Below are 27893 nucleotides of genomic sequence, written 5' to 3'. Positions count from 1 at the left end.
TTATATGCCCTTTTTTATCGTTTTCTGACTATAACCCCTTGCTCTGAAACGTATCATCATATCCTTTGCTTTTTCCTCAAAATCCTTTTCATTTCTGCAGTTTCTCCTTAAACGCAAAAATTGCCCAATTGGTATAACCTTTATAAGTGGTCTAGGGTATTGGCTGCTGGCCAGCAAGATATTATTACTGGCTGTATCCTTGCGATAGATAGTTGTCTCTATAAGCCCACCGTGACCCTTTGAAATCAGTAGGTCCAGGAAGCAGATTTGCTCATAACTGTATTCGAGTGTCAGGCGTAGATTAAGGTCGTTGGTATTGAGGATTTCTATGAATTTTTTGAGCATATCCTCAGTCCCCCGCCACACCATCAGCACGTCATCAATGAAGCGCAACCATATATCCACAAAGGTGGTAAAGTGTTCCAGTTCATCTGAGAACACCAGTGTTGATTCCCACCAACCCAGATACAGGTTGGCATATGTGGGGGCACATTTGGTGCCCATGGCCGTACCCTGTACTGCACCGACACACTTTATTCGAGCAAATGCCCGATTTGTACCTGGCAGAAACCTGGAATCCGCCGCTGCTCACCTCTTGCATGCTGCGTTGCGTTTGCCTTCCCAGCCACGGTTCATGCCTGGCTGACGGGCGGCTGATCTGTTAAATGATAACGAGAAGAATTTACTAGGCTGCAATGTTTCGTTTGTCCACCAGATGGCATAAACTCATGACTTAAGTAATGTTTGGGCTTTGCAAGTTGTTTCGTTTACAAAAAAAGTTACTTTATCCCAGTACAGTATGCTACAGTATTGTAACTTGTCCTTGAGACTGAAGGAAGAGTTGCAAAAAATGTATCAATTTAGGCTTTACATACTGCACCGACACACTTTATTCGAGCAAATACCCGGTATGTACCTGGCAGATACCTGGAATGCGCCACTCCTCACCTCTAACAAGCCCCGCTGCATTTGCCTTCCCAGCCTGGGTTCATGCCTGGCTGATGGGCGGCTGATCTGTTAAATGATAATGATTAGGATTTAATAGGCTGCAATGCTTCGCGTGTCTACCAGATGGCATAAATTCATGAATTGTAATGCAGTATATATATATATACTGTGCAGTATTGCAGCCAGCGGGAATAAAATGCTTCAATCCCTGCTTGGAAAATAACTCAATGCACTCGGGCAGAAAACAGTCACAAACCTCAATACACCCGGGTATACCCGAATTCGTGGGACTAGCCAAGCTCGAATAAAGTGTGTCGCCAGTGTACAGTACTGTATTAAATAAAGACAAAGATCATTTTCACTTACACTATTCTACAGAGACATGAGTGTTCAAGTGGAGCTCGCTTTCCAAAAACCTGACAGAAGTTATGCTTATTTGATATGGGCCGCTATTAATGCAACAGAGGATAAGATGGCAACAGTTGTTCAAATTTATCAGTATTTTATCGAAAATTATGACTTTTACAGATTTTCGCCAACTCCTCATTTGTGGAAGCATGCAATAAGGAAAAGGTTATGTAGTGACCCCTGTTTTCACCGTATTGAGCCCCAATTTGTTGGAGGGTATTGGTGTGTGTCACAGGGTTTTTCCCGTATCTATGATAATGGAGGCGGCAAAAGGCGAAGGGTCGTGTTAAAACGAAATAAGAAGCGACAGTCCCTGCTAAGCAATGCGCCAGAACCAGAACCAGAACCAGCAGCAGCACCAGCTTATCATCATGGTCCCGCCGTCGGTGACAACTCTGAGATGGATTTCGCAGCCAGTTTTGATGAAGCTTGCATGTACCTAAGCGATTTCCCGCTGACTACAGGTGGGCTAGTCCCTCTGCAAACTATCGACGTGGGTGATGATGAAAGCTGGACTGGAAGTGGGCCGGAGCCGGCGCAAGCTGAATGGGAAATTTAGTAATACTGTACAGTATGGTGAGTACTGTATTTTTGCCGTATTATTTTGGTGGGGCTGGCTGGGTACTTCTTTAGGGGGCTGACCATTACTGTACATTAAAACTTTTCATTTTGTTTTTCCTCAGAAAAGAAAACGGCTAATGGGGGGATTTCGATGGATTATATTGTACTGTATGCTGATGTTTTCCGGCCATACAGTATACTGTGTAATAAACCCGAATAAATAAAACTATGCATTTATTCTACAGTACATGTTCAGTAAATTACTGCACATACTGGGGGCGAGATGTGTTTGCAGCAGAGAGAGATTTAATAATATTGTACAGTGAGCAGGGGGTTCCCTGAGCCAGAAATGAATGCTCAGGGAACCCCCCCCCCTGCTCCTGATCAATAATATTAAAAATATGGAAAGTGCTGCGTCATTACCATAGCGGATAGCCGCTAAGGCAATGAAGGGGTTAACCCACCGTGCCCGCTTTATTGTGTGTAGTGGGGATGGGTGAGGGGGGTATTTGGCCCTTGGTGTGAGTTTAGGACTTGCGGGGGGGGGGGTTGCGGGTGCACTTAACCCCTTCACGACCGTAGCAGTTAATACCGCTACGGTCATGAAGGGGTTAAGCCCTCCCGCTATCCCACCCCCCCCCCCGCAAGCCCTCCCCAACCATCGTTGGGGCGAATACCCCATTCACCCACCCTCCCGCAACCCACAACAATAAAATACACACAGCAGCCGCCAAAAAATAAATAAATAAATGACAATAAATACATTTGAAATACATTTTTATTGATAGTGTAGATGTGAAGGGGGTCTCCGGAGCTGAACCGCGTTGGTTTTAGGTCTGGGGACCCCGTGCCCCCCGAGATACAGGCCCCTTTAGGGGGTGCCGGTATCCCTCTGCGTTTAAAGGTCTCGATTACGTGACCGAGGCCTGTAAACCAAGCAGAGCAGAGGGATACCGGCACCCCCTAAAGGGGCCTGTATCTCGGGGGGCACGGGGTCCCCAGACCTGAAACCTGTGCGCTTCTGCTCTGGAGACCCTCTGCACATGTACAGTATCAATAAAACACATACAATATACAGTATAAATAAACACTCGTTCTTTACCTTAGCGTCTATGCGCTATGGTAAAGAAGCATTATTTTAATAATATTGTAAAGTGAGCAGGGGGTTCCCTGAGCCATAAATTAATGCTCAGGGAACCCCCCCCCCCCCCTGCTCCTGATCAATATTATTAAAAATACGGAAAATGCTGCGTCATTACCATAGCGGATAGCCGCTAAGGCAATGAAGGGGTTAACCCACCGTGCCCGCTTTATTGTGTGTAGTGGGGATGGGTGAGGGGGGTATTTGGCCCTTGGTGTGAGTTTAGGACTTGCGGGAGGGGGGGGGGGTTGCGGGTACACTTAACCCCTTCACGACCGTAGCAGTTAATACCGCTACGGTCATGAACGGGTTAAGCCCTCCCGCTATCCCCCCCCCCGCAAGCCCTCCCCAACCATCGTTGGGGCGAATACCCCATTCACCCACCCTCCCGCAACCCACAACAATAAAATACACACAGCAGCCGCCAAAAAATAAATAAATAAATGACAATAAATACATTTGAAATACATTTTTATTGATAGTGTAGATGTGAAGGGGGTCTCCGGAGCTGAACCGCGTTGGTTTTAGGTCTGGGGACCCCGTACCCCCGAGATACAGGCCCCTTTAGGGGGTGCCGGTTTCCCTCTGCGTTTAAAGGTCCCGATCACGTGACCGCGGCCTGTAAACCAAGCAGAGCAGAGGGATACCGGCACCCCCTAAAGGGGCCTGTATCTCGGGGGCACGGGGTCCCCAGACCTGAAACCTGTGCGCTTCTGCTCTGGAGACCCTCTGCACATGTACACTATCAATAAAAATGTATTTCAAATGTATTTATTGTCATTTATTTATTTATTTATTTATATTTATTTATTAATTGTGCTGCTGCTGCAAGTCGTAAACTCACACCAAGGGCCAAACACCCCCCTCACCCCCAATAAAAAAAATTCACGCACAGCAGCCCCACAATTAATAAATAAATCTAAATAAATAAATAAATAAAATCTATGTAAAACCCCCTCCCCCTATTCTCGCTTTTAAAACGCCCTGCCTTCTCTCTAATCTATGTAAAACCCCCTCCCCCTATCCCCCTATTGTGTGTGTGCGTTAAGCTTCCCTGCAAGCTATGTAAAAAAACCTCCCCCTATTGTGTGTGTGTGTTAAATCTGCCTGGCCTGTGTTTCTGAGTGCTGAGTGCTCTGCGTTTAAAGGTCCCGATCACGTGATCGCGGCCTGTAAACCAAGCAGAGCAGAGGGATACCGGCACCCCCTAAAGGGGCCTGTATCTCGAGGGGCACGGGGTCCCCAGACCTGAAACCTGTGCGCTTCAGCTCCGGAGACCCCCTGCACATGTACACTATCAATAAAAATGTATTTCAAATGTATTTATTGTCATTTATTTATTTATTTATTTATTTAGATTTATTTATTAATTGTGCTGCTGCTGCAAGTCGTAAACTCACACCAAGGGCCAAACACCCCCCTCACCCCCAATAAAAAAAATTCACGCACAGCAGCCCCACAATTAATAAATAAATCTAAATAAATAAATAAATAAAGACATGAAGAGAAATAAATATATACTGTACAGTATATTCTTTGTATATATATATACACTGTATATATATATATATATATATATATATATATATATATATATATATATATATATATATATATATATATATACATACATACTGTATGTGAGTGAAAAGAGAAAAAAGTAACCCGTATGGGAGCACTCAGGTATGCAATTGATATATTTGTTTATTTATTTGACACAGTGCAAAAAGGGATGAATAAACAGTACATGATTTAAAAACACTTAAAAAAGAGGCATGGACCCTTAAACACTAATGAACAGCACTAGGGAACGACACACACTGTCAACCCTAAACATGAAAAGGATAGTGACTCAAAAAACACTAGGGAGAATCAAAGTGAATCACAATAGGTTACTGGGTTCAAAGGCACCTATACAACGCTAAGGATAATGCACACTACACACCAAAAGGTAGACTTGTCAAAGTATAAATGACAGTCTCAAAGCATCACACATCTGCATTAGCATACAGTAATATAACCAATGCCTACAGCACAAATCATGTGTAGGAAAGGTGGTAAGGTGGAATGAAATCCCTAGATGTGTAGAGCAATGAAGTTAATGAATAACATACAGTATAAAACATAACATTACAATCCACACAGTACATTGCATTTACAGTACATTGTATACTGTAAATGATGCATAGCATTAAATCTATGCACCATATACAGTACTGTACATTCTGCAAATGAATGTTAACAATATAATTGCAAGCTACTCTACCAGTAAATACAAACACTTCCAAACAAGTCAACTACAGTATTTTAACCAATCAAGTAAACCAAAATCAATATATACTGTAAGTACCAACCAGAAAAGACAATTTAAAACCAAACTAACCCTTACAATACCAAGGATTACATCTATCTAATTGTAAAAAACCTTATACATTATACACAGCATTGTTTAAAACCCCCTTCCCCCCTAATGTTTCTGTTAAGCAGATTACACTGAAGGGAGAGAGATATAAAGGCCTAAAGCCCCTTCCCCCCTAATGTTTGTGTTAAACAGATTACAATGAAGGGAGAGAGATATAAAGGCCTAAAGCCCCTTCCCCCCTAATGTTTGTGTTAAACAGATTACACTGAAGGGAGAGAGATATAAAGGCCTAAAGCCCCTTCCCCCCTAATGTTTGTGTTAAACAGATTACAATGAAGGGAGAGAGATATAAAGGCCTAAAGCCCCTTCCCCCCTAATGTTTGTGTTAAACAGATTACAATGAAGGGAGAGAGATATAAAGGCCTAAAGCCTTACCTGCATTGGTAAACCCTCCCTGCATTGGTAAACCCTCCCTGCATTGGTAAACCCTCCCTGCATTGGTAAACCCTCCCTGCATTGATGTCGTGCAGTGTACAGTATGTAAATGTGGGGAGGGGGGGGGCCCAATGTGCATAATGTAGTGTGAGGTCTAACCACCCTCACCCCCTACCCACATACTGTACCGTTACCCCCCCCCCCCCCATCCTGGCCATGGCCCCTCACGCACAGCAGCTCCACAATTAATAAATAAATCTAAATAAATACATGAAGAGAAATAAATATATACTTTATATATAAATGTGAGTTTATAAATAAAATAAAGAATATTATTTCTAGGGGCCCTAGAACAGAAGTTCCCACGCCAATTTCGCGCTCATTGCTCTTTTTTTGCTCTTTTTTTACAATGTTGCTGGTCTTGCGGCTTTGCAGTCTGCAAGCAAAAAGCGCAAAGTGTATGAAGTCTGGGTGAGCTCTTTCCACATTTGATGCCTACGGCACCTTCCCATTTCTACACACTTCAATACCTGCACAGTTGGTAGCGCTTTCCATCCCAGCTACCATTCTGGATATTCACCTCTCACAGGCCATTCTTGCCCGAGTCTGTCCTATCAGACAGGGGCATTAACCTGTATCCACACCACCTGGACAATTTCTCTCTGTCAGAGACTTGTGCTATTTATTTTATATATTTTTGTGTAATTATTCATGCAAATTTATGCTCATTTCATATGTGGTTTTCAACATAAAGTGGCTGCTGGGCCTGATCCTAACTCATACAGTATAGCGCTTCCCTGTTTGTTTGTTTGTTTATTGCAAGCAAAAAGCAGTTTGTAGTACTGAGTGTGAGATAAATTACTGTATTTATCAGTGTTGATCAAAGAGAGTTGATCAGAAGGATTCCCCTTATATACAGTACGTAGAATTAATAAAATTTTATTATTTTCCGATATCCGCAGTGATTCTGGTCAACCTGACAGATTTTTAGTAATACAGTATACTGTACTGCAAGACCATGTGTTGTCTACCTTTTACTACAGTATACTGTACTGTATGAATGACAATAGAGTGCTGTATACTTTATAAGGGGAATCCTTCTGATCAACTCTCTTTGATCAATACTGATAAATACAGTATCATATTTATACCCCTTTAGCACCTGTCGTTCCATCCTATGCACCCATTTACTGTACAATGGTGATTGCGGTCGTATTCACGTACTTTATGTGAGATAAATTAACCAGTTCTTTTATTGCTGAAGTCGCCACAAAATACTTTTATTTACAAATACAGTACAATACAATGGTGAAACATTTCAAGTTAACAGCAATTCAAAACATCAACACACAATAATACATACTTTACAGTACTGTATACTGTACTAGTATATTTGGGCCTTGTCTTTGGGGGTTTATTCATGCAATTATTAGGGTGACCTGGCGTTGGAAATACTGACACAGTACAATCCTACAGTACAGCTACACCACCCACCCCCTCCCTTAGAGTTTTTAATCCCTCCCTGGCCAAGCATCAATCGTCTGGCTAATCCAATCCAAGCCATTGTTTTGTTAATCTGGCCCTGGGCTGTTCAGAACAGCCACTGCTTCTAAATTACTGAAAATATACAGGATAAATATACAGTGATGTGAAATAATCCTTTCTGTGGGTCTGAGAGGGTTGAAAGTCACTAGGTCCTCATACAGTAGAGTACAGTATACTGTAATGTTAAATAACCCATCCTGTTCTTTTTCCCTTCATACTGTAACAGTATCCTCATTGTGTCTGCGGTACAGTAGTTCATTGAGAGAGGAGAGGTTTTGTGTACATCATTACTGCTGTTTATATACTGTACATTTGACTGCACAAGCAGATTTGACGAACACAAGGCCCCCCCTCCCCCCTGGTGCACCCTTTTTCCTGGAACGACAAGAAAACAAAAACTTTGTTCAGTTACTGTACTGTACTGTATGTGCGTACTGTATTATGGTAGAACTACTGTACAGTAGGTGGCTGGTGCAGCTTTCTCTGGAAAGAAAAAAATGGAGCAGTTAGTAGGCAGTTACTGTAGTATGTCAAACTAGTCTACTGTACTGTATACTGGAACTACTGTATACTCTGACTATTGGGAAAGCTAAAATCTGTGCCATACTTACCTGTATCATACTGTACCTACTGTACAATACTACAGCACTGTACTACTTTCCTGATGCTTGTCCATTGCGCGCGATGACAATGGGCAACACAGTGGCAATATGGTCTATATATTTATTGCATCGTTCCACCGTGAGTACATCGTTCCAAAAACTCATTATGGCTGTATACAACTCGTCCTTCTTGGAGGGTTTCGCCACTTTACGGATGTGGTCCTTCAGCTGATGCCAGACCATTTCGATCGGATTGAAGTCTGGCGATCTGTGATTGGAAAGAAAGGACAATTAGTTTAAGAGATACAGTACACAGTAAAAACAGTGGGGAACATATAAATGGGACACGGTCTACTGCACTTACTCCGCTGGCGTCTTCACCCAGTTGATGCCGCGCTCAAGGATATGCGCCGTCGACGCGGTGTGCTTGGGATCATTGTCCTGGTAAAAGCGATGACCATTGGGAAAGTCTTGTGTGATGTATCGCACTATCACGGGCACAATGTTGTCTTGGAAGAAATCTTTATTCATGATTCCTATAGCAAGAAAAGAAAAGTGCTCAATAGTACAGTACAGTGCATATGGTAAGGCAACACTAGTCAAGTACAGTGCATTAGGCGGCATTATATTTGAGAAATTGTACCTTCAAAGACGACAATGCATCCCGGTCCACGCCTAGAGATGGCACCCCACACATGCAGCTTCACAGGGTGTTTTGGCCGTGGCTTCAAAGTTATGCGGCCTTTTTTGTGGAACGCAAATCTTGCAAATCTCTCCAGCGACACAGTAGACTCATCAGTGAAGATGCAATCCTGGAAAGTCTCACCGCTGTCGATCCATGCCTGGGCCTGGAGCACTCTTTTGATTTTGTTTGCGTCCCGTATCATGGGGTACGCTCTGTAATGACAATGAATAAAAAATGTTAGCGTCACAGCACAGTACAGTTTGCAAAACAACACTTTTACTTTACAGTACAGTACCTCCTGTACTGTCCACTACTAACCTCACACGTCCATATTTCCATCCAATTCTGCGTCTCATCTTCTTTATGCTGCTCTCGGATACAGTCAGATTGTGGTTTTCCTGAAGAGTGTTTTTAACCCTTAATGCGCTCCTCTCATCATTCTCCTCACTTATTCTGTCCACCAGAAGAGTAGTCTCCCTACAATGCAAAGAAATTATATTGTGTTATTAATATGCAACAATATAAAATGTATACTGTATACTGTACATGTAATGTTGTAATATACAGTAAATATAAATATACAAAAAATGTATACTGCTGTACTATAAATATAAATAGACAAAATATACAGTATACAGTACTGTTGTAATATAAATATACTATATAAATATACTGTTGTTATATCATAATAAATACACATCATATACTGTATATTCCGTTGTCAGATGAATTTCAATATACCAAAAGTGTATACTGCTGCACAAAAAATATAAATTGACCACACATACAGTACACTACAGTATATACTGTTGTAATATAATAAATATACTATATAAATACGGTATACTGTTGTTATATCATAATAAATACACATCATATACTGTATATTCCGTTGTCAGATGAATTGCAATATACCAAAAGTGTATACTGCTGCACAAAAAATATAAATTGACCACACATACACTACAGTATATTCTGTACTGTTGTAATATAATAAATATACTATATAAATACGGTATACTGTTGTTATATCATAATAAATACACATCATATACTGTATATTCCGTTGTAAGATGAATTGCAATATACCAAAAGTGTATACTGCTGCACAAAAAATATAAATTGACCACACATACAGTACACTACAGTATATACTGTTGTAATATAATAAATATACTATATAAATACGGTATACTGTTGTTATATCATAATAAATACACATCATATACTGTATATTCCGTTGTCAGATGAATTGCAATATACCAAAAGTGTATACTGCTGCACAAAAAATATAAATTGACCACACATACAGTACACTACAGTATATACTGTACTGTTGTAATATAATAAATATACTATATAAATACGGTATACTGTAGATGTACACTACAGTTTTCTATATTTTTTTTGGTTAAGTTTTATAAATACAGTATACTTACGCATTTGTTATCTTTGGTGCCTTTTTGCGGTCTCTGTTTTTTCCTTGTGCATGATAGCACACGGTGCTTGATGGCACAACGAGGCCAGAAGCAGTTAACCAGCGCTGGATATCTGCAATTCGTTTTCCGCTCGTGTACATCTCCTTCATTCTCATGCTGAGATCCTTTGAAATCTTCTTAACAGGCATTGCTGCGAGTACTGTAGAAATAAATACAAACACAAGAATGTGTATTCGATGTTTAGTCGATGTGTATTCAATGTGCAGTGAATCCACAAAATGGATGGTGTATTTATATGTTAATGACTCACATTACAGACCACCCACTTTCAACACCTGTTCCTGGCCACCATGCATAAAAGGTTGTACACGTTGCATAGCCCACCACTTGCTGATCTTTATCTGAGCCATTGTCCAGATACTGCATTGTGCCTCCCGCTTACATGGAGCAGCCCCGGTTCTATGGACGAAAGAATCATCTCACCTCTGCTGTGCCTGCCACACTGAAAAAGAGAAAGGCAGTTACCGTTTCCAAGCCAAAGGCAAAGCGACAGGCTAAGGCCAACAAAGAAAACCTTCTGCTGACCCCAAAGGCTAAGGCTTTTAAAACACGTCAGCCTTATTATGTGAAGAAGAAATACGGTACTGTGCTCGGTACGCAAGACGCATGGCAGCCAACTCACCGAATCCGCAGACCACTTCCCATAAGCTTCGACGACTCTGCTGTAGCTGTCCCGGAAATCTTCAGCCCGGCTTCTCCACCCCCATCTTCTCCGGTTCCATCTGAAGATGCTGCTGCCTCTGAAATCCACGGGTCACTGTCTCCTTTGCTCTTGGACGACTCTGCTTCTCTCCCGGAAATCCAGCGGTCACCTTCTCCATCCATCTTCCACCACGCTGCAGCTTCTCCTGTACCGGGCATCCCCAGGTCACCTCTTCCACTCTCCATCGATGCCGCTTCTCTCCAGGGTACCCCCATCTCATCCTCCATTGCACCCATCCCCCCAGATCTCCAGATGCCATGCACAAGCAGCTCGTTGGACCGGATCCTGAATGGGCTAAGTGTGGATCTCCCCGGGAATTCTAGTGTGCTGGCAAAGCTAGATCTGCTTCTGGAGTCGGTGCTACATATGGAGCAACGGATGCTACAAATGGAGTAGCGGCTGGATCAACGGATGCTACATATGGAGCAATGTATGGATCAACGGATGGACAAGATAGAGGCAGACATAGCGGGCATACATTATTTGCTCGGTGTTAATGCCCCTGTTTCCCCGACGCTGGAGCAGGGGGGTGACATGGATGTGATGCATGGTACCTTCGACCCCCTTCCATCACCAAGCACACCCCCTCCACCAGAAGATGCAGTGTACTATGCTATTGAGGAGGACATGACAACCCCATCAAGACCACGCCAGGAGACAACCCGGCGACCACTACCGGAGGAAAGCTTCCTCCCAGACACCCTACCATTGCCCATCGCCTCAAGTACACCCGCTCCCAAAAGACCTCCTACACCCGCTCGCATACAAACAGTGCCCGACATCTCCCTGTGCGATCTGCCACCGGCGCTGAGGGAGAAGTATAGGGTGAGGAGTGCTGGTATACCACACAAGTATGCCTTGATCATATTTAAACACCATGTTCCCTACACATTGTACTGCGAGTGGGTGTTCAAAGTGAACTATGATGGGAATCGCCAAAAAAATGCCCTTCCTGCCAATTTAAGGAAAAAGATTGTGGAAGAAATGCAGCGCTATTACCCTGTTACAGATCCTGTAATGAGAGGCGTTAGAGACTGCATTAATGGCGTTTTGCGCCATGCAAGGCATCGGCCATGGCTGGAAAATGGGGAGGACTTTCAGTGAAACCATACTGTAATATTGTGCTGTACTGTACAGTACATGTTTTACCCTATAGTACCTGCTGTACTTAAACAAAGGATACTGAATGTTGTTGTGTGTTGCACGGTTTTTGTACTATATTTGTAAATAAAAGTTTTTGGTGGCGACATCAGCAATAAAAGAACTGGTTACTTTATCTCACACTCAGTACTACAGTACAAACTGCTTTTTGCGCCAGACTGCAAACCCGCAAGACCAGCAACATTGTAACAAAAGAGCAATGAGCGCGCAATTGGCGTGGGAACTTCTGTTCTAAGGCCCCTATAAATAATATTCTTTATTTTATTTATAAACTCACATTTATAAACCCCGTCACCCACCCCCGCTAAACACAATAAAAAATAATCAAACACAGCATCCCCGCAATAAATAAATAAATAAATAAATACAAATAAATACATTTGAAATACATTTTTATTTATAGTGTAGATGTGCAGGGGGTCTCTGGAGCTGAACCGCACTGGTTTCAGGTCTGGGGACCCCGTGCCCCCCGAGATACAGGCCCCTTTAGGGGGTGCCGGTATCCAGATCTGCGTTAAAAACGCAGATCACGTGACCGCGGCCTGAAAACCAAGCAGAGCAGAGGGATACCGGCACTCCCTAAAGGGGCCTGTATCTCGGGGGGCACGGGGTCCCCAGACCTGAAACCTGTGCGCTTCAGCTCCGGAGACCCCCTGCACATCTACACTGTGAATAAAACACACACATCATTAAAGAATCATTCTTTAGCTTAGCGGCTATGCGCTATGGTAAAGAAGCAGCATTTCTGTCTTTTTAATAATATTGTAGAGTGAGCAGGGGGTTCCCTGAGACAGAAATCTAATCTCAGGGGACCCCCTGCTCCTGCACAATATTATTAAAAGTTCAGAAACGAGGCTTCATTAGCATAGCGTATAGCCGCTAAGGTAATGAAGGGGTTAAGGCATATTAACCAATAAATACATTCAACACACTACCCACTACCCATGGCAACCTCCGCTGCTGTACAGTAAAACAGAGAAAAAAAATAACACTTTCAAAGTAATGTCCCCTAACCCCTTAATCACCATAGCGGTTATTAACCGCTACAGTCATGAAGGGGTTAACCCGCCCTCACCCACCACTCGGGACGCCTACTGTACATACCCTCCCACTCTAACCCCCCACCCCGTGAGGCCTAACCACCCTCAACCCTCACCCACTAACTACCCACAAGGGAGGCCTACCCACATACCGTTGGGGAAACACCCCACCCCCACCCCAGTACCCACAATAAAAACAGTACAATCACCCACAATAAACAGCATTCTATTTATTAAATACATTACACACCCCCTGTGTCCCCCCCCCATAAATACAAGATTTATTCTTTTACATTCAGGGTCCATAACGCAGCCCCACGCTAGTCCCCGGTGGGCTGGCAGGGCGGAGAAAGGGGAGAAAGGATGTGACGTCAATAAGGATAAAGTTCCCACGCTCTGATTGGCTACCGAACCACGTGACAGTTTTTCATTGACGTCACATCCTTTCTCCCCCAAGCCCCTGACACATGGTATACCAGAGCCAATCAGAGTAGGGATAAAGTTCCCACGCTCTGATTGGCTCTAGTACCATGTGTGCACGGCCATGTGCCTTTTCATGACGTCAACTTAAAGGCAATTGAAGCAAAGCCATTCTGATTGGCTGTGCTTTCATTCCCTTTAAGAGACGTCATCATTTTTTTATTATCGGCCAAAACACATGTTTTTCACGGTCCAATCAGGACCGTGGGAACCATGACGCAAAATGTGACGTCATAGGCCTTTAAAAGCCTATGTCGTCTCATTTTGCAGCCAGACGCCGCGGAGGAAGGACCTCCGGAGAAGAAAAAAGACAAGGGCGTGGCCGATGATGGAAAGAAGACCACGCCCTGCCCCGCCCGGAAGGAGATAGAAGAAAGAAGAATACAAATGAAGATGAATTACAAGTAGAAGACCCGTGGATTGATTTGGATTTTTAGTTTAATGTTTATTATTTTGAATGGTTTATTATTTTATGGGTTCCTGATCGTGGATTGGTTCGTGAGTAAGCTGGGCAACGGGAGTCGGTGGGGGCAAGTAATGGTAAGTGAACTACAGTAAAGAAATGTATTTTATTTAACTTGTTAATTATTTCAAAAGGTTTTTTAACATGTGTATTTTTTTTTTTTTTGTGGTATATCATTTCTTGCCACTGTATGTATGTATGTACAATATATATGTCTAGAGAGATATACTGTACAGTATACATTCAGGGTAAGAAATGATGATGTTTTAAAAGCTGGATTAGATGTGTTTTTAATTATTTTGTGAGTTTAAAGTATTTTAAAATTAGATAGATGTATTATTCCTTGGTATTGTATTGTGTGTTTGAGGAAGGTCAGGGATAGATAGCCTTGGTTGTACTGTAAAGGTTGTATTTTTGTCGGTACTTATATTTTTTCAAAGGCTTAATTGTTCTGCTCTAGGCGTGAATCTGTTAATGGTTTCATTGTTCATGATTGAGTGTGAAATGTTTAGGGATGTAAATAATGATTGCTAATTGATTTTTGTTTACGTTGATTAATTTGCAGAATGTATACAGTATGGTGCATAGATTTTATGCATTTTGGAATGTGACTTTTTTCATTGGTTTGTGATCATATACAGTACAGTAGATTGTGAGATCAGTTAGGATTTTTAAAGGAAATTGATTTTAATGTAGTGTCTGTATGGAGAAGTGTTTGGTTGTAGAACAGTATGGTTTTGATAACTCTTCTACATTTATTTGTACTGTATATTTGGTTTATCATGGGTGTGTATATAACGTGTGTATATATATATACTGTATATATCTCTCTCTCTCTCTTTCTCTCTGTCTCTCTGTATGTATACAGTATATATACAGTATATATATATATAGTTGCATGATGAAGCCACAGTACAAATTCATGGGTGAAGGGTGGGTATCGTGCCTGTGTGGCTTAACCCCTTAATTACCTTTGCGGTTATTATCCGATAAGGTGTTTAAGGGGTTAATTGATATGTGAACGTACTGTACTTGCAATGTATTGGCTTGGTTTTGGCTATGTTTTGTGTGGGCAAGAGAAGGAAGGCGCTGGCATCGGACACTTCGTATTGATGAGGTCAGTAGTACTTTATTTATTTGTATATGCTAGTTAATGTTTTTAATAATGGGCAATTAATCTATTATCCATATCTGGATAATAGTTATTTTGCACATTATTGTACTGTAGGTGTTGGGGGGGAGGGTGTATGTATTGAATGTATAGGCCAGGTTTATTTTTTTTACATTCAGGGTTACTTCCGTGGTTTTGCGTGGGACCTCTGGAGACCACCCGCGGGGAATCCTCGGGTATCCTAAAGGGTAGCAGGCTGGTGGTTCCACGGGTGACACATGCGGGGATGATGATGTGTGGTCCCACTTCTGTGGGGGCACCGCGGACCCGTAGTCTGCGGGCATGACGATGTGTGGTCCCACTTCTGTGGGGGCACCTCCGAGCCGTAGGTGCGGGGATGATGATGTGTGGTCCCTCTTCTGTGGGGGCACCGCGGACCCGTAGTGAGCACCCGTGAGTTCCCCAGACCCCCATGGGAACCACCCGAGGCCCCGCAGACACCTGTGGGTTTGACCCGGGGCTCCCAGACATCCTTGGGCGTACCGTGGGGACCCAATTGTGGCTCACGGTGACCCAAGGAGACCACCTGGGCGCCATGGTGCTGGCAGGATCCACCAGCAGGCCTCCAGAACCTGTGGAATGCTGCTGGTAAACTGTAGGTCTGTCCAGGTGCCCTGCCAGCCCACCGGGGACTAGCGTGGGGCTGCGTTATGGACCCTGAATGTAAAAGAATAAATCTTGTATTTATGGGGGGGGGCACAGGGGGTGGGTAATGTATTTAATAAATAGAATGCTGTTTATTGTGGGTGATTGTACTGTTTTTATTGTGGGTACTGGGGTGGGGGTGGGGTGTTTCCCCAACGGTATGTGGGTAGGCCTCCATTGTGGGTACTGACTGGGTGGTTAGGCCTCACGGGTGGGGGGGGGGTTAGTGTGGGAGGGTATGTAGGCATCCCGAGTGGTGGGTGGGTGAGGGTGGGTTAACCCCTTCATGACTAGCGGTTAATAACCGCTATGGTGATTAAGGGGTTAGGGGACATTACTTTGTATGTTTTAATTTTTGTGTCTGTTTTGCAGAAGCGGAGGGGCCATGGCCAGGATGGGGGGGGGGTTAACGGTATGTGGGTAGGGGGTGAGGGTGGTTAGCAATGCAGGGAGGGAGATTTACTGGTAACAGAAACATCTCTCTCCCTTCAATGTAATCTGTTTAAAGCCCCCTCCCCCCTAATCTGTGTTTCTGTAAAATCTCTCTCCCTTCAATGTACTGTAATCTGTTTAACAGAAACATTAGGGGGGGAAGGGGCTTTAGGCCTTTATATCTCTCCCTTCATTGTAATCTGTTTAACACAAACATTAGGGGGGAAGGAGCTTTAGGCCTTTATATCTCTCTCCCTTCATTGTAATCTGTTTAACACAAACATTAGGGGGGAAGGGGCTTTAGGCCTTTATATCTCTCTCCCTTCAGTGTAATCTGCTTAACAGAAACATTAGGGGGGAGGGGGCTTTAAACAATGCTGTGTATAATGTATAAGGTTTTTTACAATTAGATAGATGTAATCCTTGGTATTGTAATGGTTAGTTTGGTTTTAAATTGTCTTTTCTGGTTGGTACTTACAGTATATATTGATTTTGGTTTACTTGATTGGTTAAAATACTTTAGTTGACTTGTTTGGAAGTGTTTGTACAGTATTTACTGGTAGAGTAGCTTGCAATTATATTGTTAACATTCATTTGCAGAATGTACAGTATTGTATATGGTGCATAGATTTAGGGCCTCATGCAGTAAGCGTTGATAAGGGAAATATGGCCATGTTATAGCCAAAATTGGGTTTGAGATTCAGTAAGCGCCGATAAGTGCTTCATATCGCCAGGTTTCGGAGCCGATAATTTGGTTATGGCCAGTCGCCTGCCGATAAGCCTGTTTTCGACACTGATCGCCACTTTTTTAAATCGGCTGGATTCAACAAAAAAAAACAGCTTATCGGGGCTGATCGGCACTACGAAATTGAGATGTTATGGCCGATTTCTCCCGCCAACTAAAGTTGGCAGTTTGGACGGGAGAACGATCGCTAAGGCTGCCGGAACGGCACTTAGAAAAAAAACATCTTCTGTACATCAATGGAAGTCAATGGAGCGGGGACGTATAACAGTATAGTACTGTTTACGTTTCATTGCTCACAATACAAGGGGGATTTGCATTACAGTGTGGGGGCATTCCCTGCATTGTGTCACAGCTGATGTGTCTTATTTGCATAACATTCGACTTTTACATGTTTTCAGCATTTGCGGGTCACATTACTCATCATGTGATGATGTGGCAAGGGAAAATACTATACTACACTCTTAAAGGAGAACCTCACATCATATCACACATTTTACTCAACTCAGCGACAATTATTTACATGATGTCACACATGTCACACATGTCACACATACACAGTATATTCATCTTCCTTTACATTACACAATGCTTGTAATGTGACACGCATCTTTAAACGTTCATGTACATCTGTCTTCTCATGTTTACATATACTTTTGGGTCCTCCCTATTTTCATGACGTCACTTATTGGACGCTCAATCACATTGCATGTTTACATTGTAACCGTTGCATTACAAGCACTTCAACCTAACTTATACACACATGTACAGTAATTCATCATTGGGACACCTTGTAAACTCATTCTATACCAACTATCCTCCTTACACAAATGCATGCATATGCACACGACTATTCATTGTTGCCAACATGTCACAATAACATGGATAATTACACATGTTACACAAAACTTTTCCCACGTCAATCTCAGCCTTTTTGTCTCATTACATGACTGACTCTTGCGTTCACAAGTGTTACATGCATTGCACATGCAACTATTTATTTGCAAGCAATCTTTGTACAAAGCTTCACGTCACATCATTGCCAAATATCATCATTCCCTGCAGAATACACACAACAAATACTTAGAACAACAAGTGCACACAGCTTGCCACAGAAGTACTTTATTATGTTAATGTAACACCTTGCATTTTACTATGTCACCTGACATCATCACATACCTATTTAAAGGACGCACATTACCTGCTCATTCACAGCTACTCATTTCAAAATGTTGCGAATGTTTAGGAGACGCAGGAACATTCTTTTCTATGACATGCTTGCTGATCAAGAGAATGATATAGGGCAAGGTAGGGACACACCGAGGGACAGTGACAGTGACGCGGATACGACAGGGACAGGGAGAGGGACAGGCCGAGGGACAGGTAGAGGGACAGGAGATCAGAGGAGAAGACAGAGGAGACAACTTGTGCCTCGTCCGCGTCTGTACAGGGAGAGAACCCTGTTAGATGGGATGAGTGAGGAGGAGATTGTAAGTCGCTATCGTTTGAGTTCAGCAGCAATCTTAGCTCTTTATGAGGAGATAAGGGGGGATTTAGATTTTTTCACAGCCAGAGGTCGTGCAGTCCCTGGGCTTGTTAAAATGCTGTGCTCATTACATTATCTTGCTTCCGCGTCATACCAGACAACTGTGGGCATAGTGGGCGGGGTCTCGCAATCTACATTCTCGTGGGCCTTGACCCAGTTTCTCTATGCACTCAATAGACGCGCTAGGAATTATATTCATTTTCCTACAGAGGCAACAGAGTGGCTGGAAGTCAGGACTGGCTTTTATAATATAGCAGGGATACCATCTGTGCTGGGTGCAATCGATTGCACACATGTTGCTTTGATTGCACCTAGTCAGAGTGAGCATGTGTACCGCAATCGGAAGCACTACCATTCACTCAATGTACAGGTGGTATGTGATGCCACGATGAGGATAATGCATGTGGTACCCAAGTTCCCTGGTTCCAGTCACGATTCCTCTATCCTGAGGAACTCTTCAGTCTTCCATGCATTCGAAGAGGGACATTTTGAACCTGGTTGGCTGCTGGGTGAGTACATATTTACATGTTCTAACACAAAACACATGTTGATTTAGGAATGTTGGCATTGTACAATTTGATCACTAATGTCAGCTTATGTGTGCTCCATTCATTATAGGTGACTCAGGATACGGAATTAGGCCGTGGCTCTTGACTCCGGTGCTAAACCCTCAAACTGAAGCAGAGGACAGGTACAATGCATCCCATATATCTACAAGATCTGTTATAGAGAGGACATTTGGCCTACTCAAGACCAGGTTTAGGTGTCTGGACAGAACTGGTGGGGCTCTTCTATACAAGCCTCAAAAAGTGTCTGATATTATCCTTGCCTGTTGCATTTTGCACAATGTTGCACTCAGGCACAATGTACAGTCAGACCTAGCTGAGGCTTTGGTAGACGAGCATCCCACCCATGTAGCTGCTGAAAATGAACAAACAGCCAGTGGTGGCCAGACACGACAGAATCTCATCAATTCATTTTTTTCTTGTAAGTACAAACTCATATGTTCCTAGTACTACTTTTATAGTTTAATTATGTTATATTAACAATAATGTTTCTTTATATAACCTTCTGTTAGGACACAGATGAATATGGGTTGCACACCTTTCTTTTCTCTGCTGTGTGCACAAAGGGATGTGGCACCGGTATGTTATTGTTGCACAGGTTATATAATCCCTCTTCAATTGTACTTTAGTTGTGTGTATGTGAATACAACTTGGGTAACAAAGCAATAATATTTTAGCATTGTGTTATTCCTTATGCTAAGACAAAACACATATTATGCCCATAATCATTCATGCTTCTAGTATGCTTACATACAATGTTATTGGTGCAGTGTAACATGTACATCCAGATGATGTGTACACCAGGCTGATTTACATTTTGAATGTCATGAAATATACATGGTGTTGTACATTTAACACCAAATACACACTTTGCTGTGTTGTTTACGGTACTGAAGATGGCATGTCAATGTTTGCAATTTATATATTGTTCCTTTGCATTATAGGTATATCTCCAGTATGACTGATCATGGTATGTATATTTGCTGACATCTCTCATAAGATGTGGCTACCTCAATCTTCCTATAATTATTGGAACTAAAAACCCAACATATTGGTTTAAACACAAATGTTACATATATGTACTTTCTGTATCATGTATATGCATTTAGCTACTCTTGAGCTTTCATGTGCATTGTATTACAAAATGATTACTCACATTTCATCACATTTTATGTATGTTTCCTTATAATTTCCATGAATGTAATATAGAGGTGGTTGGAGAAAAGGGGATAACTGTACTTATTTGTTTACTTACGGGAGCACATTCATCACTAGCATAGACACACTTTTTAAGACAACTGTTTGTGTCTCTATCAATTGGTGTAGGATCCATGTATAACACCGACAAATGATAACACCAGCTTTATTATGGTAGCTTATATCATCATATTGACTATACTATGTATTTCTAAACGATTAATAAACACAGTAAACTATAGTTAGTTAGGTTAATGAAATATACACAGAAACGTACTTCATAACATGATGGTGATGTCATATTCAGAACATCATGCATTGGAGGGGACCATAACATCTGGCCAGTAACATTATTTGCTACAGTCCCAAACCATTTTATCTACATACCCATGTAACAAGAGATTTTAAAAATAAATGGCTACTTGGTTGTAAGTGTCCTTTACATTGGGAGAAGGAGTGGCTCACTGAGTAAAGACACACACTGGCACTGATAGTTTGAAGCAGGGGAGTCTGGTTCAATTCCCGGTGTGGGCTCCTTGTGACCTTGGCCAAGTCACTTTATCTCCCTGTGCCTCATGCGGCAAAAAAACATTTGTACGTTCCACGGGCCAGGGACCTCAGGCTGAAACATGTGTCTGTAAATCGCTGCGTACAACTAGCAGCCCTATACATGAACATGCTCATATTATTATTATTATTGTTACATAGTTTCGACAGTCATACGTTCCATTACATATTATAATACACAAATGTGTTAGCAGAGTGGGAATGGTTGTTATATATAAAACACACCATGTCATAAAATGTTAGTAGTCATTAAAGAACACTCAATAAAAATTCATGAGGCACTCTTTTGCAACATCATTATGTTAATTAAGTGCTTATGCAATATAGGCATAAGGGTATCACATTTTTAATTGTTTGTTAATAAGCGCTGCAAGCAATATAAAATTAGTTCCATATGTAGTATAGTAGTCGGTGGCTCCTCCTCACAATCATCTCATATAAAGGTAGACTCTTCTGAAATCATACATTGATCCGATTGTATCTTCCCCGACATCTCTGAAATACAGCAAACACATGATGGTCAAAGATGGCACCTTACTAGATATGCATCCGTGACAACGCGTTACGCAGCTCTATATGATTGTGTAGATACACACGTCAGTCACTTATATGTTAGAAGTAAAACTGTTCATCAGTATGTAATGTTTCTTTAAATTTGTAGCAGGCATAACTATGTATAAGAAGTGAACGTTGCCTGTATACTGAAAGATGTGCGCGCACATCTTTGTGTGCGCACGCACTTCACGCTTGGCTCCACTAACTGTTAGCGCATGCGCAAAACAAAGCGTACGTTGTGCGTTCAATACATGTTGAAAATACCAGTAAACATAACATCTTTATTTCAAATACAATGAAGACGAAACTACATTCGTTCTAAACGAGTACATCTGTATTCTTTTTAAACAGACGTGTTTGAACAGAAAGCACGGCCGATAACACAATGCGCAAATGCAATACGTGTGACGTCATGTTAAGCCAGCGTGAAACGCACGCTAACACTCCTCCCACTCAATTAACATTCGGCTAACGCCCAGGGTACGCCTACAAACACTGAGCCGCACGCATCACACACTGCAGTTACCGTTACTATAACAAAACATGACAGCCAATAGGCTTTGAGGCGCGCACGTCGCTTGGGGGCGGGACTTACATCACTAATCCTTTTTAAGGACGCCTTGGCCCATGACAAGGGTCCCACGTCATACGTGGTGGACCCGGTTTTCAATGTTGTAGATGTTGCATGATAACAAAACAGGTATGTGTTAGAGTAATGGTAAAATGTTGCTAATATGTTTAAAGGGATAGGAAAGTACGTATATTTATTCCGTCAGCAATGTGTACTACTCTTTCAGGTCCTACTATATTGTATTAGGAAACAATTTGTTTGTGATCGCTACATGTTATGCAGTCTGCAATGTTACGCTGTATCCACGCATTGAAAGTGAAAATGGTGGTTACAAAAAAAAAAAAAATTTAAACGCAGAGTCAACGCATAACGATTGTTATATTTACCATTCTTCTAGAATTAACTCTTCGCCTGGCTGCAACTGGTCGCTCCAGAAATGCAAGGCATTTTCATCCACGCTTAACCCAACCGCTGAATCCAGTATGGCACATATCTCCTCCAGGATGCGCTCATAGGAATCGCCACTGCTTTCTTCAAATAATTGGTCGGGAGGTAGGTTCATTTCTTCCGGTTCCCATTCCAATGCATTTTCAGCTGAAAGGCTTGGTACATAATCATAGTACTTTTGTTCTTGTACAATGTGGGTTTCAGGAATGGAGGCTGCAGATATTGCAGCACGTATCGATTCAAACGGATCAGTAGTAGCGGATACATTGCTATTGCCATTAGGAATAAATATGCCTTTCACGACAATATAAGTGCCGTCTTTCAGGATAAATTGTTTTTCCGGGGCAATCTTCCAGAAACCATAGGTGTGTTGTAGCTTATCCTGGTCACGTTCAAAAAAGTCATTACTTGATAAAGTGAATCTTATTGAGGAATTAAAATTCCGTGCATGCTTACGGTCTTGGTAATAAGGATATTTTGCTCGAATGAAATCATCGATTTGGCGTGTGCTTGCTTTCTGTCCGCGACTGTTCAAGATGGCTTCACAGATCATGTACTTATACCCTAAAAGGGGATTAATATTGTTAACGAATTCATCAGCCATGTCTGAGTAGCACAAAAGCTGTGTGCAGGTCTGTGTTATTTGCTCATCAAAATGAATGTGCTGAATGGCTAACAAACTCCTGTTTTTCCTTGTCAAGGTCAACAAAAGTAACTACTTTGACTCCTTATTTCAAACGCCAATTGGATTTGTTTGTCTAATTGGGTTAACAGTTGTGGTTCGTGATATGGGACTGTGGGAGAAACATTTCTCCTTCTTTTATCTCGTTTGTGAAAAACATCCCTAGACTGTGAATGCGTTCACATAGTGTTTTTTTGAAAACTAACAAAGACCAGTGTGTGAAAATATTTCTTAGCCAGGCATATCAGTAAAAACACACCTGCAAAAAGAAATGTTTTTTCCCCGCTTACATTTCTGTGTGTATGTGAAAGTCTGGTTAACTCCCTGTCTGCATGAGTTTAAATACGTGTGTATATATATATATATATATATATATATATATATATATATATATATATATATATATATATATAAATATATCTCTTATAAAAATATATATATATTTATATATAATATTTTATTTTTTTTTATATTGCAGGAGTACACACAACATTGATGGCATTAAGTATACCTTGTATGAAACCTATTTAAATGGTGAGAAACATGATTGAATTAAGTAATAAACATTTGTTTAAGCACAATACTGTTAGAGTCTCATACTTAGGATATTTCTCAAACATTAGGCCTGTATTATTAAAATAGTGTTTTCACAAGGAAGCATGAAGTGTATTAGTTTGTGTATACCAGTTTATATAGTACTATATATATATATATATATATATATATATATATATATATATATATATACACACACACTCACACACTCACACTCACTCAGTGTGTGTGTGTGTGTGTGTATATATATTATTATACATTCTGAGATGTTATAGAAACGAACACACAACTGATTAAAGGACAAAATTACAATGGCCAAGCAAGGCAAAGGTAAGTAATAATTTACACATAATCCTGCTGTACACGTACAAGAAAGATGTTTGCACTTACTTAGGTGTTTTAATAATTGCATGTGACTAATATGCATATGCAATTCTTACATCAATTAACACACCCAAATGCAATGTTTTGCTGCAAAGTCAATGGCAGCTTCTCTAAACTTAGCAACTGGCTCCTGGTGGACCATTACTGAACAGACGATTACAACATAAATATTTATAACACAATTAATTATGAGTGTTAACATTTCCAAAACTTCACGTGTACAAGAACATAGTTGAAAGTTTGGAAACAACACAGTCTTCAGCATACATACAATAGTAATTAGATAATCTGAAGTCAACAAAACAAGGCCAAAGACATATTTTCTGAATTATAACATTTATTTTTTTTGTTCCTTTTGCGAGCGAGTAACAGGCCTGCTTGTTGTCTCTTGAATTTTCCTTTTTCTTTTGCCACCAACTTTAGGCACAACAGAGCCACTTTGAGTGGCCTCTGGCACTTCACGGGCAGGGCTTGTGGCCAGTGACTGTTCACCTACGGGGCTTGTGGCCAGTGACTCACCTACAGGGCTTGTGGCCAGTGACTCACCTACAGGGCTTTTGGGCAGTGATTCACCTACAGGGCTTTTGGGCAGCGATTCACCTACAGGGCTTTTGGGCAGCGACTCACCTACAGGGCTTTTGGGCAGCGATTCACCTACAGGGCTTTTGGGCAGCGACTCACCTACAGGGCTTTTGGGTAGTGACTGTTCACGGACAGGGCTTGTGCCCAGTGACACATGTGAGCAAGTTGGTAGACACTGCACAAGTGATGGTTGGTCTGTTTCATGTGTGTCTTGTTTTGTTTTTGTCGCCTCCTTTGTAGGTGTCTGCTGCTGAATTTGTACAGATGGCAGCGGTAGGATGTCATCAGGAACCTGCACAGCAATGTCTGCTACTTGACCGGTAACATTTGGGCCTGGTGAATGAATATCAGATGAATGTGGTGAAAACTGACCTGCATGAACAGATCCTGGCTGGGAGGTGTTGAATTGTGGTACATTAGTCATTCTCCAGTAATTAGCTTGTGTTTGCTGAACAACTAATGCTTCGAATGAGGTGTTGATTTTTTGCAACTGTTTAGGCACTTCAATGAAGACTCTGTGGAGATGTGCCAATTGTGATACTGTTTCTTCCTGCAGTCCAATCATCCTTTCCAGCACTGTCATCATGTCTGAATGGCGACGATTTTCTGCGTCCACTATTTTTCCCTCTGAAGCTACAATTGCATCGTATGTGGAAGTTGATGGACGATTTGGCGGTACAACAGTTTCTATTGGCACCTCTTCATGGTCACATGATTGTATTTCAGTCTCTTCTGTGGCGTCATCCTCATCATACTCATCATCCTCATCACCATGATGTTCTAAAAAGAAATGTACACATTATTAAATGGCATGTTAATGTATGCTGTGTTACTATGTAATTGTACTGTGTCCTAAGTAACACCTAACATGTTAGCATACGTTTTATAACCTCATTAAAAACTACCTTGACTTACGAATAATGTTTGGACTCAGTATGAAATATGAATGAATGAAAAGTTGCTCTAAACTCAGAAGTCCTACATGATAATTAACATCACTAACACAATACATGTTGCCTTACACTTAATTTTCACTGACACTAAGTAATCCTATTTAAAGAAGATGTGCAAAACAAATAATGCACATGACAACATAACATATAGAAGAGCACATATTATATGGCCAGCAAATGATACACTCACCTTCTAGTAGTGTTGAGCTGGCTGACCCAGGTGAAGACACTTGTTCCATCTCAGGTGACACATGTCCTCCAGGGGCAACTATATATAACAATAACATTAGTTTTACATTTACATGTGTAAATATTGAACAAACAGTTATTGTATGTTCTGTATTTATGAGTATCTAACAGCATCATTTCCTTAACCCAAAATGTGTGTGTGAAAGTGAACATAAATAGTTGTAATAACAATGTACATGCCTGTGTACTTAGAACTTTTGAGTTCCCTAATATACAACATACTATGGTTCTGCAGTAATGCGTGAGGAAAAATACATTAAATTTGTACCTAAAAATCATATGTTGTGTAGTGATATCAGTATCATAATGTACATAACTATCATGAGATGACCATTCACAATGGTTATCATGAAGGTGGTCATATTGCAAAAAGTGTTGTTTTTGGTAGAGGATATGTGTGGTACATTAATCGAAGATGTGGCACACCTGAATGTGGCTGTGACTCAACAAGACAACACATGCAGTGTGTGATAATGTGTCTTTCATAGTAGTTCAACCATAGATATGAGTGAACTAATGTGTGACGTACGCTTTGATAAGTAATGAGTTGTTGGGGCATTTAGTAGCTAGAGTTAAGCTTTCAAATGAGTGTGATTAACTTCAGTTGTGCTATTCAGGTTGTAAGAAAGGTATTCCCTTCCCCAAAAAGCCTAATCAGCCACACCTTTCAATGACTTGAAACAGGTGCAAATGGTGTGAACTAAGTTGACCGTGAAATGAGGCTGTAATTAGTGTGTGTGCTGAACCCCACCCCCTCTGTTGAAGTGTATGCTGTGATGAGATATTAATTGCAGCTGCTTTAACACAATGGTAGATGAGCTAAGTAGTCATCTGCAGTGTTTAAGTTATGAAAACAATGACATAACATATGATACGTGTGCCTCATTATGCTGTCTGTATATGACATAAAGCAAAAATGGACCTTTTCATAAGCAACTATAGATGTGTTAGTGCCAGTGATGTTTGTAGGCCGTTACATGCAATTTCTTTGATGCATGCTTAAAATAGGCAGTAATGTCATGTTTGTCGGAGTAAAATCAATAAAATACACAATAATATGATACATATTTCTGTTCTGTACCTGTAGCTACTAATAATTTCTCATGAACATGTGTTACACATGTGTACTACCCTGTTGTTCCCCATCTTCGCCCACCATCAATTGCTTCCACTGCAGCTATGCATTTTGGGAATTCACAAGTAAATGAGCACGCAATGGCACGTGCTATATTAGTTACTGCTTTTAGTAGGACTACTACATATATGTCTATTTTGATATATATATATACAGAATCAGACATATACATATATAGATGCAGGTATGCTTATATTGTGAAGACAGTATAAAAAGCAGTGTAAATATGCAAAATAACTGTAAGCAACGACACGCCTAGTACAGTAATATTTATCACCTGCTGGAAATTGTGACGGATAAATTCCAATGTCACGGTCACCAGCCAAGCCTTCCACGACGACGGTAAGTAATTTTGGCCGAAGCAGCTCCTCCAATGGAGTCAATATGAGACGTTGTGGTGTGGGCCCACCTCCAGTGCCAGTAGCATGCACGCGTTGGTCTTGTATTTTCTTTTTCAATTTGGACCTAATATCATCAAATCTTTTCCGACAATGATACTTGTCCCTGACACTATTCCCACAGGCATTGACACCAATGACTATTGTGTCACACATTTCTTTTTTGCTTGCTGCACTTGTCCGCCCTTGAAAAACATATAAAAGATATGAGGTAAATGAATAATAATATAAGCACCAGTTTCCTACACTGCTAGCTGTTCCAAGAGATAGCAAACATGCTGTTTTATGTGTAATATGTGCAGCACATGAGCATTCACTACTAAACCTATACATGTAAGCAAGGTTGCATTCATATTGTATGCAGTTCTGGCAAATTGACCGCCTGTGTTTATTTGTCCTTGTAAGGCATGATAAAAAGCTGTGTTTCCACACTAATGAACATAGAAAGATATTGTGTACCCATATTTGCATATGAACAAAACT

General features: G+C 41.3%; 1 protein-coding gene across 1 annotated transcript; it reads right to left on the bottom strand.

The window, feature by feature from the left end:
• LOC142492326 (uncharacterized) lies at positions 1–26054 on the bottom strand. The gene is made up of 3 exons (XM_075594978.1): positions 25819–26054; positions 24721–25455; positions 1–431 (listed from the first exon to the last, which is right to left on the bottom strand). The coding sequence occupies exons 1-3, from the start codon at positions 25913–25915 to the stop codon at positions 1–3; spliced, it is 1263 nt and encodes a 420-aa protein (XP_075451093.1). The 5' UTR covers positions 25916–26054.
• Positions 26055–27893: the final 1839 nt, after the last annotated feature.

Source organism: Ascaphus truei, chromosome 4 (genome assembly GCF_040206685.1).
Source record: "Ascaphus truei isolate aAscTru1 chromosome 4, aAscTru1.hap1, whole genome shotgun sequence".
NCBI lineage: Eukaryota > Metazoa > Chordata > Amphibia > Anura > Ascaphidae > Ascaphus > Ascaphus truei.
This window is presented reverse-complemented; position numbering and strand designations above follow the sequence as displayed.